Source organism: Tupaia chinensis, unplaced genomic scaffold (assembly GCF_000334495.1).
Source record: "Tupaia chinensis unplaced genomic scaffold, TupChi_1.0 Scaffold000627_1, whole genome shotgun sequence".
Lineage (NCBI taxonomy): Eukaryota > Metazoa > Chordata > Mammalia > Scandentia > Tupaiidae > Tupaia > Tupaia belangeri.
The window spans coordinates 8,115,935-8,131,431 of NW_006160147.1; the positions used below are offsets into that span (position 1 = coordinate 8,115,935).

At 42.1% G+C, this 15,497-nt stretch overlaps 2 protein-coding genes across 8 annotated transcripts in view; one reads left to right on the top strand and one right to left on the bottom strand.

The window, feature by feature from the left end:
• Positions 1-15,497, top strand: part of TRAF3IP3 (TRAF3 interacting protein 3) — a 28,047-nt gene that overhangs the window by 9,751 nt on the left and 2,799 nt on the right. For 6 of the 7 annotated variants that reach the window (XR_003551208.1, XR_003551207.1, XM_027776105.1 and 3 more), the window contains exons 7-13: positions 16-111; positions 7,710-7,781; positions 10,392-10,532; positions 10,627-10,764; positions 12,244-12,379; positions 12,970-13,032; positions 14,602-14,661. Coding sequence is in view for 5 of the 7 variants with exons in the window: in XM_027776105.1 (XP_027631906.1) it covers positions 16-111; positions 7,710-7,781; positions 10,392-10,532; positions 10,627-10,764; positions 12,244-12,379; positions 12,970-13,032; positions 14,602-14,661 (706 nt within the window). In the remaining 2 variants the exon portion in view is untranslated. The remainder of the gene's footprint in view (positions 1-15; positions 112-7,709; positions 7,782-10,391; positions 10,533-10,626; positions 10,765-12,243; positions 12,380-12,969; positions 13,033-14,601; positions 14,662-15,497) is intronic. The other variant, XM_014591887.2, reaches the window with a different exon arrangement.
• Positions 1-15,497, bottom strand: part of CUNH1orf74 (chromosome unknown C1orf74 homolog) — a 29,394-nt gene that overhangs the window by 8,784 nt on the left and 5,113 nt on the right. The window lies entirely within an intron of this gene.

Sequence of the window (15,497 nt, forward strand, 5' to 3'; positions counted from 1 at the left end):
TGCATTTTCCCCCAGGAGGCCCTACAAAGGGAGCTGGTCCTAAAACAGAAAATGGTGATTCTCCAAGACCTACTGTCCACCCTGATCAGGGCTTCTGACAGCTCTTGGAAGGTAAGAGAATGGAATCTTCTAACAAAGCTTATTGGCTTCTTCATGTGCCCATCTCATTTTTCCTTCCACACCATTTCAGCAAGAGATGAGTTGGGAAGAATTAAGAGAGAGAGGGGAATGGTGCTGACACCTAGAGTTCAAACAAGTCACAGTAAATCTATGGGAGAACATAGCTAATTCCAGGGTCATCAACCGAAGGTCATGCTTCTACATGCCCCGGGAAAACCCAGAACCAAAAGTTGCAGGCATTCCTTTTTTTTTTTTTTTTTTTTTTTCAATTTGTGGGAAGGGAAGAAGGAAGGTCCCAGTACAGTTAATATTACTGAATATGGTAAATGTCAACTATTTTTATATGAGAGTCACTCAAATATTTACTTTAAGCCAGCATGCTTCATTACTCAGCCCAGACATGAATGCCAGCATGGGAAGAAATCTCAGAGACCCTTTTATCTAATCTTTTCATTTTGCCAATAAGGAAACTAAGTCTCAGAGAGGTCAAGTAACTTGTCAAAGTCACTTAGCTGGTTAGTGGCAGAACTGGAACTAAAAGTCAGGTCTCCTGATTCAGACTTCTAACAGATATTCATAGATCATGTTCTCTGTACCAAGGACTGGGCTACCAGCTCTGGAAATAATGAGATTAATTTGATAGGGTTTCTGCTTTTAGAAAACTCATGACTTTTTAAGAAAAACAGATGTCTAAATAATACAGAGAGATTAAAAAAATAAATAAATGTTTTCAGGATATAGTAAAATACAGGAAGGAATGAATAACTCCAGAGAAGAGGAGAGCCAAAGGAATATTTATGGTATATAAGCATTTGCCAGGCAAGTGTGGAAGCAGGCACAGTATCCTAGTCAGGAGATGCAGTACAGGCAAAGACCCAGAGGTACGATATAGTCTAGTGCAAGGAGGGACTGAACACAGACATGAGAAGCCTGGAAGAACCCTATCAGAGCCCAGACAGAAGAGGTTTTATCTCGGACCCCTTTATACTATTTTTTTTTTAATTGCCAGAGGACAAGTGCACTTGCCAGAGAAAGAGAGAAGGAGAAAGTACCCCCCAATGGGGCATGGTCATGCCATAATCTCTTTTCCATTTCTCCATCCTGTCAGGATTTGGGGCATGTACACACATGCATCTGGCATGTTCTCCAAGCTGCCAGGGCTGGGACTCAAACTGCAATTGGCCATGTGAGATCTGGTTTCCTTAACTACTAGGCAACAGGGCTGGTCCTGTACTATTTTTTTTCTTTTAATTATTGAAAATCCCAAAAAACCTCTTATTTTTACCATATAAGAAAAAGTTTTAACACCAGAGGGTGCATGCATGAACATGTGCATGTAAGAAACAAAGAGAGACAAAGTACCTTGCACTAGGGCCCAATCACACTGCAATTTTTTTTTTCTACAATTCTCCATCCTGTCAGGAATCTGGGCACATATACACATGCCTGGCATGTTTTTCTTTTTCTTTTGGGGATAGCAGGTGACACAGTGGTTAAGGTGCTGGACTTCAGCATGACCAACTGCAGTTTGAGATCCGGACCCAGTGGCTTGAAACTCACTGAAGGTGCATGTGCATGTGTGCCCAAAGTCTGAGAGGAGAACGGATTACAATGTGGCTACCCCTGCACCAGGTCTGAGAGGAGAACGGATTACAATGTGGCTCCCCCCCCACCGGGAGATGACTTCTCACTTTCTCTCTCTCTGTCTCTCTCTGTGTCTCTGGCTAGTGCAAACGCCCTGTAGCAAAAAATCCCTAAAAAAAAAAAAATATTATTATTTAATTTCACTTATTATTATTATTTAAAAATTTGCATTAGGGCATATGCACTCAACAAAGGTGGGGGTGGGGGTGAAAAAGCGAGCCACCAGGTCTGGGACTCAAACTATGGTCGGCCATGTGGGAGTTCAGCACCCTAACCACCACACCATCTGCTGGCCCCAGGCATGTTTTTTGAGTTGCCTCCCATGTACCCCAACCCTGGTTGTGGGATCTGGCTTTCTTTGTACAGTACTTAGCCACTGTGCTATAGGGCCAGCCTACCATATTAGAATTTACCGTATCAGAGGAACCAGTAGATGGCGTTAATGGTTATATCTCTGGACTACCACATAGTCAACCATGGTTCAAGTCCCAGACCCAGCAGCTTAAAACTCATGCCAGGCATGTGTGTGTGCATATTCCAAAACCCTGAGAAGAGAATGAAGGAGAAGGGATTGCAGTGTGGCCGCTGAAACAATGCTCCCTGCATGATTGCCTATGCAGGGGATCTTAAGGAACCTATTTCAACAGCCTTAGAAACAATGAGTTTAGGGACCAGCAGATGGCGTAATGGTTACATCACTAGACTTACACATAGTCGACTGCGGTTCGAGTCCCTGACCTGGTAGTTTAGATCTCATGCTGGCCATGTGTGCATGTGTGCCCAAGATCCTGGGAGGAGAATGGAGAAAAAGGGATTGCAGTGTGATCATCCCCCCAAAAGGATGATTTCTTGCTTTCTGTCTCTTCGTCTCTCTGGCGAGCACCTGCACCCTGTAGCAAAAATCTCTCTCTGAAAAAAAAAGGAAAAAATTTATAAATATTTATTTTAAAAATAATAATGAACAATTATATGCTAATCTAAATTATATATTTTTATGAAAATTATTAACAACAAATAAAGAGAACGGTAGTAGCATTGCTTTATGTCTTTGTGAATACATTTAATGTGTCTGAACAGAAGACACCTGGATTCTCATATTGTCTTCTGCATTTGATCTGTAGCAATGCATTATTTTGACTCGAGAATATGAAGAATATTTAGTCTCACACAGATGCATAGTTGGAAAAGGGAAGACAACCTTGTAGATCCTTTGGAAAGGTCTCAGGGATTTCCAGAGGTCCTGAGATCTATGTTGAACCTCCTAAACTAGAATGATTCTGGAGGCAACATGTAGTTTGTTACCACCGAGGAATAAAGCAGCAGGTGCAATGAGACAGAACACACAACCTTACAGGTTTCCGTGATCATCTCACTTGACCTTGAATGTGGCTTGTGCTTAGACAGAGAAGTGGAAGGTGAGGATAAGGACAAAACTTAGCCCCCTCCCCCCATCAGACATTATACCTGGATTGGGCAGTCCATGGTCAAGTCTCCTGACTGTTAAGGAATTTGTGTTCTTCAGCAGAGAAGGTGCCTGGAGCAGACAGCTGTATATGCCAGTGCTAACCTAAATTGAAATCAGTTCACTCATTTGCTCAACAGACATTTGATAAATTGTAATTGTGCTGGGGCCTGTGCTATAGGAACAAAACAAAGCAGAGTCCATGGCCTTAAGGATCTCATACTCCAACCAGAATAAAAGAACACACGGTAAATCGCTCCAAAACAGTATAATAAGGCTGTAACAACAGTATATATGAAGCCATACAAGGAAAAGAAAAGGGAGCAATTATGCTGAGGTAGAATAGAAAAGGCTCCAAAGGAAAAAGACCATTTTAGTCAGGTCTTGAAGGATGAATAGGGGTTCACTGGCACAGAAGAAGAAGTGGAAATGAGGAAGAAGAGCAGAAAGGAGAAAAGTAAGTAAAAGGGGTCAGAATGATCATAGGTCCCGGTGTAACAGAGCCCTGGGTGTAGCAGAACATGACTGAAATGAAGGGAATCCGTCAGAGTAGCACCAAGAAAGGGACGCAGGCAGGTCTAGAATTATGGGACTCTTGAACAGGATATCTCAGATAATTTATGGGCCACTTTTTTTTTTTTACAGTAAAACCATTAGAGATCCATGGAAACACTGCTATTCCCAGCTTATGAACCCGATATAGGCAATAAGCAGGGTAGCTTACTGAGGTTTAAAGTCTTAGGCTTAGCAACATCTGGCCCATCCTTAGAAGGAACTCAGTCACTTCTGTGACATTGAATTGAAAGTGAATGATCAAAACTGTGTCTTAAAAAGATCTCTAACAATGAGGACCCTGGTTACAAGTAGAGGGTGGGGCAGGCGACTCCTGTGATATCACAGGTAAGACACTTAAGAGACTGAACCATAGCAAGCTCAGAGCCAGGGAGCATATATTAGAGACATTCCTGCGTGGTTTCTGAGGGGGAGTCTCACCCCATCCTACAGCACAAGAGCAGAAGTTCTCCTGGTTGTGATTCTCTCCTTCCCTTCTTCCTGCCCCTCCCAATCTTCACCCTTCTCTTCTTCCTCCTCCCCAAACCTCTAGCTTCCTGTTTTTAAGAAAAATAGTCTCATACTTTCCAGTTGAGAGCCTTTGCTTCACTCAAAACAAGACAACTCTACTCTCTATTCTTCTCATGAAAGCATCAACAGCAATACAGGACAGCAACAATCTGTGGTATTTGGGGAAAACAATTGAAGACTGAGTCCAGAACTGAGCCTGGACTCAGTTGCTTTTTTATTTTTTTCCAATAGACCTGACATGAGGAAAAGCTCACTATAAACTCTACTAAAACCCCAAGGATCAGCTCCCTCAGTTTCCACCATGTTCACACTGACTCGGGCTTTTTGGATGTCGTAAGTCCTGGTGCACTGCTGAGACTCCTCTGGAGTGGGGTCCAGCCTTCACAGCTCAGTCAGTAGAAAAAGGGCGCTCTCAACATTGAGCAATATAAAAACAGGAGCAGGGCATGAGTGGGTTTTAAGAACTGCAAAGTAGAATCAAGATCCTGAGATGACAGCTCAGCCAGGGATTGGCTACAAGCCCAAAGCAACCTCTGCTAGAGCAGAGAGATGAGCTCTGGGCTGATACTTCTGCGGTGAGGTGTGTTGTTTCTGGAGGACAGATCAGAGGCAGGGGTAAATCAAGCAGAAGCAGGAGCAGAAGCCCTGGACCGGCACCAGGTGTGTATGGCTTCTACTTTTCTTCCTTTTCCGTGGAGTTACAGTGCCCCCAAGCCCTAGGCTTTCAGAGTGAAGGTCATCATTAGGCCTGTAAAATGCTTCTCCCCACACAGTGTAACACTGGGCTTCAGTGTGGGGATAACTGGGGCTCAGCCCAGGAAACTAAATGCCCCATTTGCAACAATTTGGCTGCAACTTTCCTACTTGCCTTGGGGAGTCTAGGAAGGCAGAGCTGTGGACAAGAGATTTTGTTCAAGCTCAAGACTTGGGTGGCCCTTCAACCCCACTGAATGTGCTACCATGTATTTTCTGATATTGCAACATGAATGGAAAAGTAATCTGGGGTTGGGCTAAAATACAAAAACATTTGGAAGAGGCAAAACATTGGATTAAAGCCATACTCCGAAGTAGGGAGAGAGGGGCTACCCAAAAAGGCAGGAGACAGAAACACTTAAGAATATTGCTTTAGGCCTATTTTCTTCCCAACCATAAATCAACCTTAAACTCAGCAGGCTTGACTGCATTCTGCATAGTAAGAGTTGAGGTGATAGAAAATGCATAGAGTTGGAAGATCCGGACCTGGGGAGGTGGGTGTGGAGCCGGTTGATCTCAGGACTTGTGGACTGACAATGAACAGACTACTCAGAACTCTAGCCATTTTCCAGTTACTCCAAAGCTCATAAAGTGGACATTTCTGTCCACCTCTTTTTATCTGTCCGAAAGCTCTGTGGGTATCAGATGCCAAATCCCTGACTCTCAGCTTTTTCTCACACAAGGCGTTGGGAAAAACATTTCTAGTTTGAGGCACTTTTAAAAAGTGTTTTTGTCAAAGCTTTTTGCTTTTGCAAGGCCTAGCTGAGTAACACAGGAAGCAAAAAGGGTGGGGGCGCCCCCTGGCTCCTGTGGTTAAAAGAATCAGCCAAATACGATCAAAACAGGAGCTAAAATACCACTTCCTGCCTCCCCCAGGCGCCCTGAAAGTCACTGAGGGAGAAAAACCTCAGAGTCCCTTCCTCTGCCCCCCCCCCCTGACTGTTAGAAACGAGAAACATCATGAGGGCTGGCAACATCCATATCATCTGACTGAAAGGGGCCACACGTCTTAGGCTTGAAAAGAAGTAGAATTTCTAGAGACCACGTATGTCCCACAAGGTCTGGGTGGAAAAAGGAGGCGGGGGAAGGATATGAAAACTGCTAAAGAGGTCCATGGCCCTCTCTAGGAAACTTGCTGTTATTGATGGCACCCTCTCACCCCACCCCACCAAACACACACACACACACACTAAGTAAAACTTAAAGCTGGAGGAATGAAATCTCTACCTGAGAAAAAGGGGCAAGGCTGCAGGTGGAGGGAACCACTAAGAAACAAGGAAGCTGTTAGCTACTCAGCTGAAATTCTCAAAAACTGAGAAACAGAATGGCCCCTCCTGTCCACCTTTGTTCACTGTCACCCTTGAGATTAGCATTCCTCTTGGAATGTCCAAATGCCATTAAGACAGACTGAGCCTATGCATAAATAGAATGTGAAATTCTGGGCAGTCCTTTCACTCACCTCACTCCCACCTTGTTTTAGTATCTCTCTCCCTCCACTTCTTGCTTTCTTAAAGAATTTCTCATCTTGAGTCTACTGCGTGTGTATGGGAGTTGGGGGGAGGAATACATGAGTCTGCCAGGAATAATAACAAAAGCACCACCAATTAGGTGGCTTCAACAAGAGAATTTTATTTTCTTATAGTTCTGAAAGCTAAAATTCTGAGGTTGTTGACCTCTATGGTGTCTCTCCTAGCAAGATGGTCATCTTCTCTACGTCTTTACACAGCCTTCCCTTGATATATCCCAGTTGCCTAATCTCTTTTTAAAGGACACCAATCATATTAGAGTAGGGCCCAACATAATGACCTTATTTTAACTTAATTACCTCTTTAAGAACCCTATTTTCAAATAATGTCACATTCTGAGCTATTGGGGATCTGTGGAGGGAAAACAATTCAACTTGTAACAAGGGGTATGGGAGGGAATACATATTTCCCCTGGAGGAAAGACTCCTATGGCATTATTGGCCCATACTTTAGAAGTAAAGGTCCATGTACAGATTGAGCAGAAGTGAGTAATACAGAGAGCCGAGACAGGAGAGGCAGGGAGAGAGAGAGAAAGGGCATCTTAGAACCATTCCTGTCAGGGTTGGCCTGGCAGCCTACTGGTTAAGGGAGCCAGACCCCACATGGGTGACCAGTAGAACTCTGGCCCTGGGGGCTTGAAAACCGCACCAGGTGCATATGTATGCATGACTAAAATCATGACAGAATAGAGAAATGGAGAAGGGATGTGGCACGATCACTCCTCATTTGGGGGTGCTTTCTCTCTCTCTGTTTCTATGTCTCTCTATGGACAGCACAAGTGCCTTCTGGCAATTAATTAAAAAATGAAAAAAAAAAAAAAAAGAAGAAGAAGAAACCGTCCTTCCAGTGGACCCTGCTATGATATCCCAACATATTTGCTAGGTTAAAAAAAAAGGGGGAGAGGTGGGGGCTTGACTCCTCCTTGTCCTAGTCCAGAGAAAGAGGAGGCGGTCCTCTTGTATCTAAATATATTCTTTGTAATTGTTGCTCCCCACTACTTCCTGAAAGAGTTCAGTCCCACACACTGAGCAACCATGTGCTGGACAGTGAGCTAGGAATATGGAGTAAAACTCTTTAGACTATATTTTGGCCCAAACCTTCATTCTTCTCATTTGTTCCAGGGACAACTTAATGAAGACAAGTTGAAGAGCAAACTGAGATCTTTAGAAAACCAGCTGTACACCTGTACACAGGTAAGCATTTAAGAGGATACTTCTTCCAGGATGACACTCAATTGGAATGACATTTGCACATCCATGTTTGTTGCAGCATTATTCTCAATTACTAAAACATGAAACCAACTTAAGTGTCCAAAAACTAATGACTGAGTTGAAAAACTACGGCACATATATACTATGAAATATTACACAGTTTTAAGAAACAATTGAGATCTTATCACTTGACTCAAAAAGGATGAATTTAGAAGACTTAAAGTGAGCCAGACTTTGAAAGATACACATTGTATATCCCCACTCAATTTGCACTGAGTGTCTGCATCTATGGTAGAGATTGAGAGATCTGAAGATGTGATGGTGGAGAGGATGAGTGTGGATGCTAGAAACTGTAAGGGGAGAAAGAGGGTGGTAGAAAATGGTTGGTGGAAGGTGGATGTGAGGTGCAAAGGGAAGAAACATTTGACAAACAGAAAAAATGTGAAGTTCTCAGTTGGGGGAAAAAAAAAAAAAAAGGAGGATAATTCTACTTCATTATCAGTGAGGGATCAAAGTGGCAAATGACCAGCATGGTTAAGTCCAATAACAGGGACAACCTCCATGTATGACCACCAGTCACTTTGGATCTGGTTTTTAACAAAAATTTCAAAAATATAAGACCCACTCTTTTTTGTTTCTTTTTGGTTTTTGCCATAGGGCGTATGCACTTACCAGAGAGAGAGAGGAGAGAGACAGAGACAGAGACAGAAAGAGGGAAAGTGAGAAATCACCCCCAGGGGGGATAACCATGCCACAATCCCTTTTCCTCTATTCTCCTTTCAGGATTTTAGGCACACATTCACACGTGTCCAGCATCATTTTCAAGCCACCAGGTCCAGGATTCAAACTGCAGTTAGCCATGCGGCAGCCCAGCGCCTTAACCACTACACCAACTGCTGGCCCCATCCCCTCACGTTTAAATCCAAATTTTCAGGAAACACCAAAGCTAAAGGAAAGTGATTTCACATTGATCCCTAAATTTGCATCATCTGGACTATTGTTTACCTGATAGATATTCTACAATTGATAGTAAAAGCCACCTGCCCTCTTGGAAATCACAAGGGCATGGGAGATGAAAGGGAAAGCAAGACCCCTGGTGAATTTGCAAAGTGGTTTTTGTGTCTCTTTTTTAATCCTGAAGCCAGGAGGAACTTTAAAATGCAAATGTATTCATTTAAAAACGTTAACTGAGTTTACAAGGAATTAATCGGTTCCCTGAGGCAACAGAGCTTGGTTTTTGTTTGTTTGTTGTTTTTTATTTTATTTTATTTTTTAAGTAGAAGCATGTTCCCTGCCCTGAAGGAGTTCACAATCTAGTAAGGGAGACATGTGAATAAATATAGTGAACAATAGAGGCAGGCAAGGGATACTTTCTGAATACTGTCAAAAGTAAGAAAAGTTACCTAATTCATTAGGAGTTGGGAGGGCAGCTGATCAAGATTTATCAGAAATGACCATACTTGGATTGAATACAGGGATTTAGTAGAGGTTAACCAGTTGCAAGGGTGGGTTGGGAGGCTCTAGGCCAAGGGATTACGGGTAAAGGCAGAAGCCAAAAAGCACAGTGTTTACAAGATCTGCAAGCAGTTCAGCTTGGGTAGAATTAACATGTAATGAAAGCCTGGACTTGCAAGTAGGAGCCATGCCAAGAAGTTTGGACACTGAGAATCTGTTGAGAAATTTATGCAGGGAGTGGCATGATCAGATTTGCATTTTAGAAAGAACTCTAAATGCAGGACTAAAAGAGGGGCTTTATTTATTTATTTATTTGTTTATTTATTTCTATTATTTTTCAACTTCACCAGAGGGAGAAAGAGAGAGAGAGAAAAAGCAAGCCACCAGGTCCAGGGTGAACCATAGTCAGCCACGTGAGAGTCCAGCACCTCAACTACCACGCTACTAAGGGAAGCAAGGCTTAAAGATAGGGATACTATTGTATTAATCTATATAATAGATTATCAGAGTCTAAACTAAAGAAGTGGCAGGAAGTATAGAGAGACAGGTATGAGTTGTTAAAGAGGTTGACAAACTTCATGACCAATATATTACCAGGAAAAAGTGAGAGAGAGATTAAGAATGACTCCCTGGTTTAGGGTTTGGGAGACTAGGGGCTAGATGGGGGGTGGTAATGCTGGTCACTGAGATATGAAACCCAAGAGAAATGAGCAAGTTTAGAAAGATGAACTCTGGGGCCAGCAGGTGGTGTGGTGATTAAGGCACTGGACACTCCCACATGGGACCTGGTGACTTTCTCTGTGTGTGTGTGTGTGTGTGTGTGTCTTGTCAAATTAAAATAAATGAATAAATAAATAAAATTAAATAATTTAAAAAAAGAAAGATGAGCTCTAACTGGACATCTTGGATTTGAAGAACCTGTGGAAGGTCTAAGGGACCCAATGACCATTCCAGCTCACCTCTCACATCACCCAAATAACTCTCCTTGCTAGCTCTAGCTTGGAATAAAAGGACCACCAGATTACAAGTACCTCTGTTTTGGAGGTAAAGACCAAATTCTTTTGATTTCTGTGTACCAGTTCAACACTGGACACACAGAAACTCAGTGTGTATTTGTTGAATGCATCAAATTTACAGAAATACTCCCCTTGGGGGATGAAAAAGGTGCTACTGGAAATGGAAGACCAGAAAAACAGCTATGAGCAGAAAGCTAAGGAGTCCCTGCAGAAAGTGCTGGAAGAGAAAATAAGTGCAGAGCAGCAGCTGCAGAGCACCCAGGTATGGAGATTTTTTTATTCCTTGAAGCTGGGTTCCCTCCACCCCCACTCTAGGGAGTGAGGGAGCTGAAGCACTCCTCTCTGTTCTCCCTCAGAGGTCCTTGGCCTTGGCAGAACAGAAATGTGAAGAATGGAGGAGTCAGTATGAGGCTCTGAAGGAGGACTGGAGGACCCTAGGAACCCAGCATAGAGAGCTGGAGAGCCAACTCCATGTGCTGCAGTCCAAACTGCAGGTACCAGGCACTGGGGGAGGAGGAAGGTTATGGAGAGGAGGGGTGGTGATGAAAGAAGTTGCTCCTGGGTCAGGAGCCCCAAAGGTAGCTGAGAGCATCTGGCTTTCAGTTTCTCCCTCACCGCCCACTTGATACCAGCCTCACTGTTTTGGTTCTGAAATCTAATTTGAGTTTATTAAGGAAGTCTTCACCGTTCATGCACATGAAGTAAGTGTTCAGTGGAATGACACCGTCCAAATGCAAAGGGATGGGTTGGAATATTCATCAGCCTATGAATGGGCATATCCCACCCATTCTCCAAACTCCATCTCAGTAGAGCATCCAGTATGGAATTGCCAACTATTGGCATAGAAAAAATGTCACTTATTTTAGGTGAGTATTAATACCTCTGGTAACTTGTTTTTTAGAGATTACAGTAGTCCCTCATCTGGCATTCTTAAGAGTTCTATTATTTCCAAGCTGTGTTCTTAAAAAAGTAACCTCTAAACTTGTTTCTTCATTTCTAAAATAAGGATGATAATAATAGTACCTATATTTTAGGATTGTTCTGAGGCTTAAGTAAGGTAATTAATGAAAAGCATTTAGCCCAATGCCTAGCATATATAAGAATCATATATTTGCGGGAACCAGCAGTTAGCGTAATGGCTATGTCGCTGGACTCCCACGTAGTTGACCGCGGTTCGCGTCCAGGACCTGGTGGCTTAAAACTCACGCCGGGCGCATGTGCGTGCATGCCCAAGATCCCGAGAGGAGAATGGAGGAGAAGGGATTGCGGCATGACCATACCCCTGGGGGGTGATTTCTCGCTTTCTGTCTCTATGTCTCTGTCTGTCTGGCGAGCGCACGCGCCCTATAGCAAAAACCTCTCCAAAAAAAAAATAAAAATAGAATCATATATTTGATATTTTGCATGGATTTTACTTATTTGGTTTGGAATTGTGAAGATCTCAAAATTATTCCTAAAACAGGGATCGGAACAGCCCACTTGATAAGAAGCAGTGTATGAGCCTTATAAAAGGAGTGAACCTCACTGGCCACCATGCTTCTCATCCACACCTCATCCTTTATGGTTTTCTTCTTCCCACCACCTCTAAGGCAATTCTTAAGATTTTTCGCTTGCTGTTTTAACCATAATTTGTGAAAAATCACATTACCAAAGAAAGAAAATTAGTGCTAGAATAAGAAACGAAAAGTGAAAACATCTAGAAAAGTGGTGACTTGATATTCCTCAATTTGGTGACTTACCAAGGTGACAGGAAACAAATCCCTGTGAATATCAAAAGAATAATGCACTGTTATAAATGTAACAGAGCAGAACAAAAGGAAGAATACAAAATAAAATCCTTGCTTCTCTATTTCCCTAACATTCCTTCTGGCTCTTAAATTCTACAATTTTAAGTTTCCTCTTCCATAGGACTTGTCCCCAACCTCCCCCTGTAGCACTGACCTAATTCTGTGGATCTCTCTTTCTCCTTTCAGGGAGCAGACAGCAGAGATTTACAGATGAACCAGGCCTTGAGACTTTTGGAGAATGAGCACCAGGAACTACAGGCCAAGATTGAACTCCTGCAAGGAGACAGAGACCGGGGCAGTTTGAATACTCAGGATCTACAAGGTACCCTTCTCCTTGAAAGCCTCTAGACTATGGGGAGCCGTGGTTGAGGGAAATGAGGCAAAGGAAGTTAGATGGAGAGAAAGGTGTGAGCCTTTTGACTGTTTGCTTGGTTAGTTTTCTGATTTCATTTTACCTCGAGGGAAGGGCAGGGTGTTTTTAATAATGCGAAATTGAAAATTAATTTTGTTGCATAGAGTATCTTGCATGAATTCTTTACCAGCCCATCCCTCTGGGCCAGATCACATCTGCTCCCATATCAGTCACAAGTGTCAAGACTACATTCCTAATTTGAAAGGGAAAGGTCAGTTGAAACATGGCACATTGAAGGTCTCCCAGTCCCAGCCTCTTTGTCATCAGAGAGAGGACCAGATAGTGTGCAAATACAACACTAATTCAACCCATTGTTGATGCTGATGAATTCTGGGGTGCTTAGCTTCTGGTCCTTCAGAACTGGGACAAGTAGAAGATAGAGCAACTTCCATTTGACATAAGTTAGAGGCCACAGAAAAGATAGTACCTATGACTAATTTCCATCCTCAGGTGTTCTGCCTTGGGTTCTTCTACTTTGGTTTGCATTATTTCATTTTCAGACCAACTAAAGAGGGCAGAGGAGGAGAAATTTGCCCTGGTGACCAAAGTACAACAGTTGCAGAGTAAGTTCCCTCTCCAGTTCTGAAAGTAGCGCAAGTTGCTTTTTGGTGTTCCCAGGGTTCCTGGACCACAGAAAGCACCCAGAGAAGTCAGAGGCCCAATCTTTGGCATATCCTCTATCTCTGTGTAGTTTCAAACTGTCTTCTTATTAAGCAAGTTCATTTACATAGGTCTTCATAAATTATATATTAGCGTCTGTTCTTTTTTACCCTTTTAACTTTTCTCCTTCCATGCTAATGACAGTCACTGGCATTTCCTCTAGAACTGCAAGTTTTAAAAGTAGTAGGTTTCCCTGAATGGTTCTTATTTTATATATTATGTACATGTCTGTGTATATCATGCAGATAATTGTCATTAGGGATGGGTTAGAAAATAAGGTCACATTACATGTCTCAGTGTACTTCAAAACTACATATTAGGTCCAGAGAAGAAAAAAAAAAGGGGGGTTTCAAAAGAAAAATAAACAATTCCTGGAAAGGAGAACCCAACTCTATTAATATCTCTCCTGGTTGCTCCCAACCTTAACCTGACACTCTTGACATAGAAGCTTCATGCAAACAGCAAAGTGGAAACAGAGGGAAAATACCAGCAATTACCAAGCTCCTGAAGGACAGGAGCCGGACAGACAGAAACCACTTCAAAACCATGGCTTTTGTTACTCAATAGTTATTAAGCCACTACAAACTGCCAGGCACTCGACATATATGCACAGAGGATATAGTAGTGAACAAAATGAAGTTTCTTTCTTCCTGAAGCTTACATTCTAAGTAACTTCTACTAGAAGTCCAGTGTAGAGTTTCCATAAACAAATGTATGTCAGGTGGTAATAACTGCTATGAAGAAAAACAAAACAGGATAAAGGGAAAGTAGTTGCTCTTTATATAGAGTCATCTAGGAAAACTTTTCTTCTAAGGCAAGGAAACATGTACATAGACCCTTGAAGGTAAAGACATGGTAGACTGAGATTTTAAGTATGATATATTTATAGCAAAGTACCACAGACTGGGTCTATTCCTCTTTCCTTGGTTTTATAGATGTTCATCTTCATTTCTATTCACATCTTTCTCATGAGAATGTCTGTGTCTAAATTTCCCCTTCTTACAAGGACACCAGCCATATTGGATTAAGGCCCACTTTAATGGCCTCTCTTTAACTTGATTACCTCTGTAAATAACCAATCTCTAAACAAGGTCAAGCTGAGGTACAGGGAGTTAGAATTTCAACAGAAAAATTGGGGGGAACAAAATTCAACCCATGGCAGATAGGAACATCTTTAATAATCAAGGTTCTAAGCAAAGTTATGAAAAGAGACTCTTGGGGCCAGCAGGTGGCACAGTGGTTAAGGGCACTGGACTCCCACATGGCCCACCAAGGTTTGAGTCTGGGACCTGACGGCTTGCTTTCTCACTTTCTATCTTCCTCACTCACTCTCTCTCTATCCCTATCTGATCAAATTTTTAAAAATAAATAAAATAAATGAAGTTAAGTAAAACAATTCTTAAAAAAAATAAAAGAAAGACTCTTTATAGTAAATATGCTAGCATAGACAAGTTCCTTGTGTTTCCCAACAGGTGTGCTTCAGAATCAATCCTTACAGCTTCAAGAACAGGAGAAACGTTTAACAAAGAAAGGTCAGCATATTTACTACCACAAATTCTAAGATACTACTTTTTCTTTGCCTGCCTAGAGGCAGGGGATGGACTATATGGCCTCTTGGAGTCCCCTCTAGTTCTGGGATTCTGTTAAATCAGGGATGTAGAGGAGCTCTGTAAGGACTGTTAATTGGCTCTGAGGATACTTTGTAGTTAGCCTTCTATCTTGAGAGGTATATAAAGGATTTCTACTCTTTCAAAACATGTTTGTGTTGAACATTCCAATAAATGATTTTGAACTCAGGATATCATGTCAATTTTTACGCACTGATTTTCCAAAGCACATCTAACTTCCGAACCCCAAACTGTGTAGATGCAAGAGTCACTTAAGTGTCTGCTACCCAAGCTTTCTGAGAATCCATGTATTCCTCTTATCCATGACATGCGTAATATAACACTGGGTTGTCAGAAAAGTCATGATGTATTCTATGTTTTTCTATGTAAAAATGTGTCATGACTTTTCCAACAACCCAACAGATAAGGTAGAAATTATTATGCCTACATAGTAGGGGGAAAAAAAAAAGATCTGCGGTCATACAAATTAAGGATAAAGCTAAGACAACAATCAGAACTTCTGACTTTTAGTGTCCAGTGCTCTTTTCACTGAGATTAAGACCGTGAGGTAGCTGGAAACCCATCTTTAACCACAATGGAGATAAATTTTAGGATATGACTGCCATTTTCACAGCTTTGAAATGAGGACATAAGGGAAAAGGGGTTGTATCTGAGTGTCTAGCAAATAAGAAAGAATGTGGCAAATAACCAAAGAAATTAAATTAATTATCTGGCATCCGACAAGACTGGGGATACAAAGA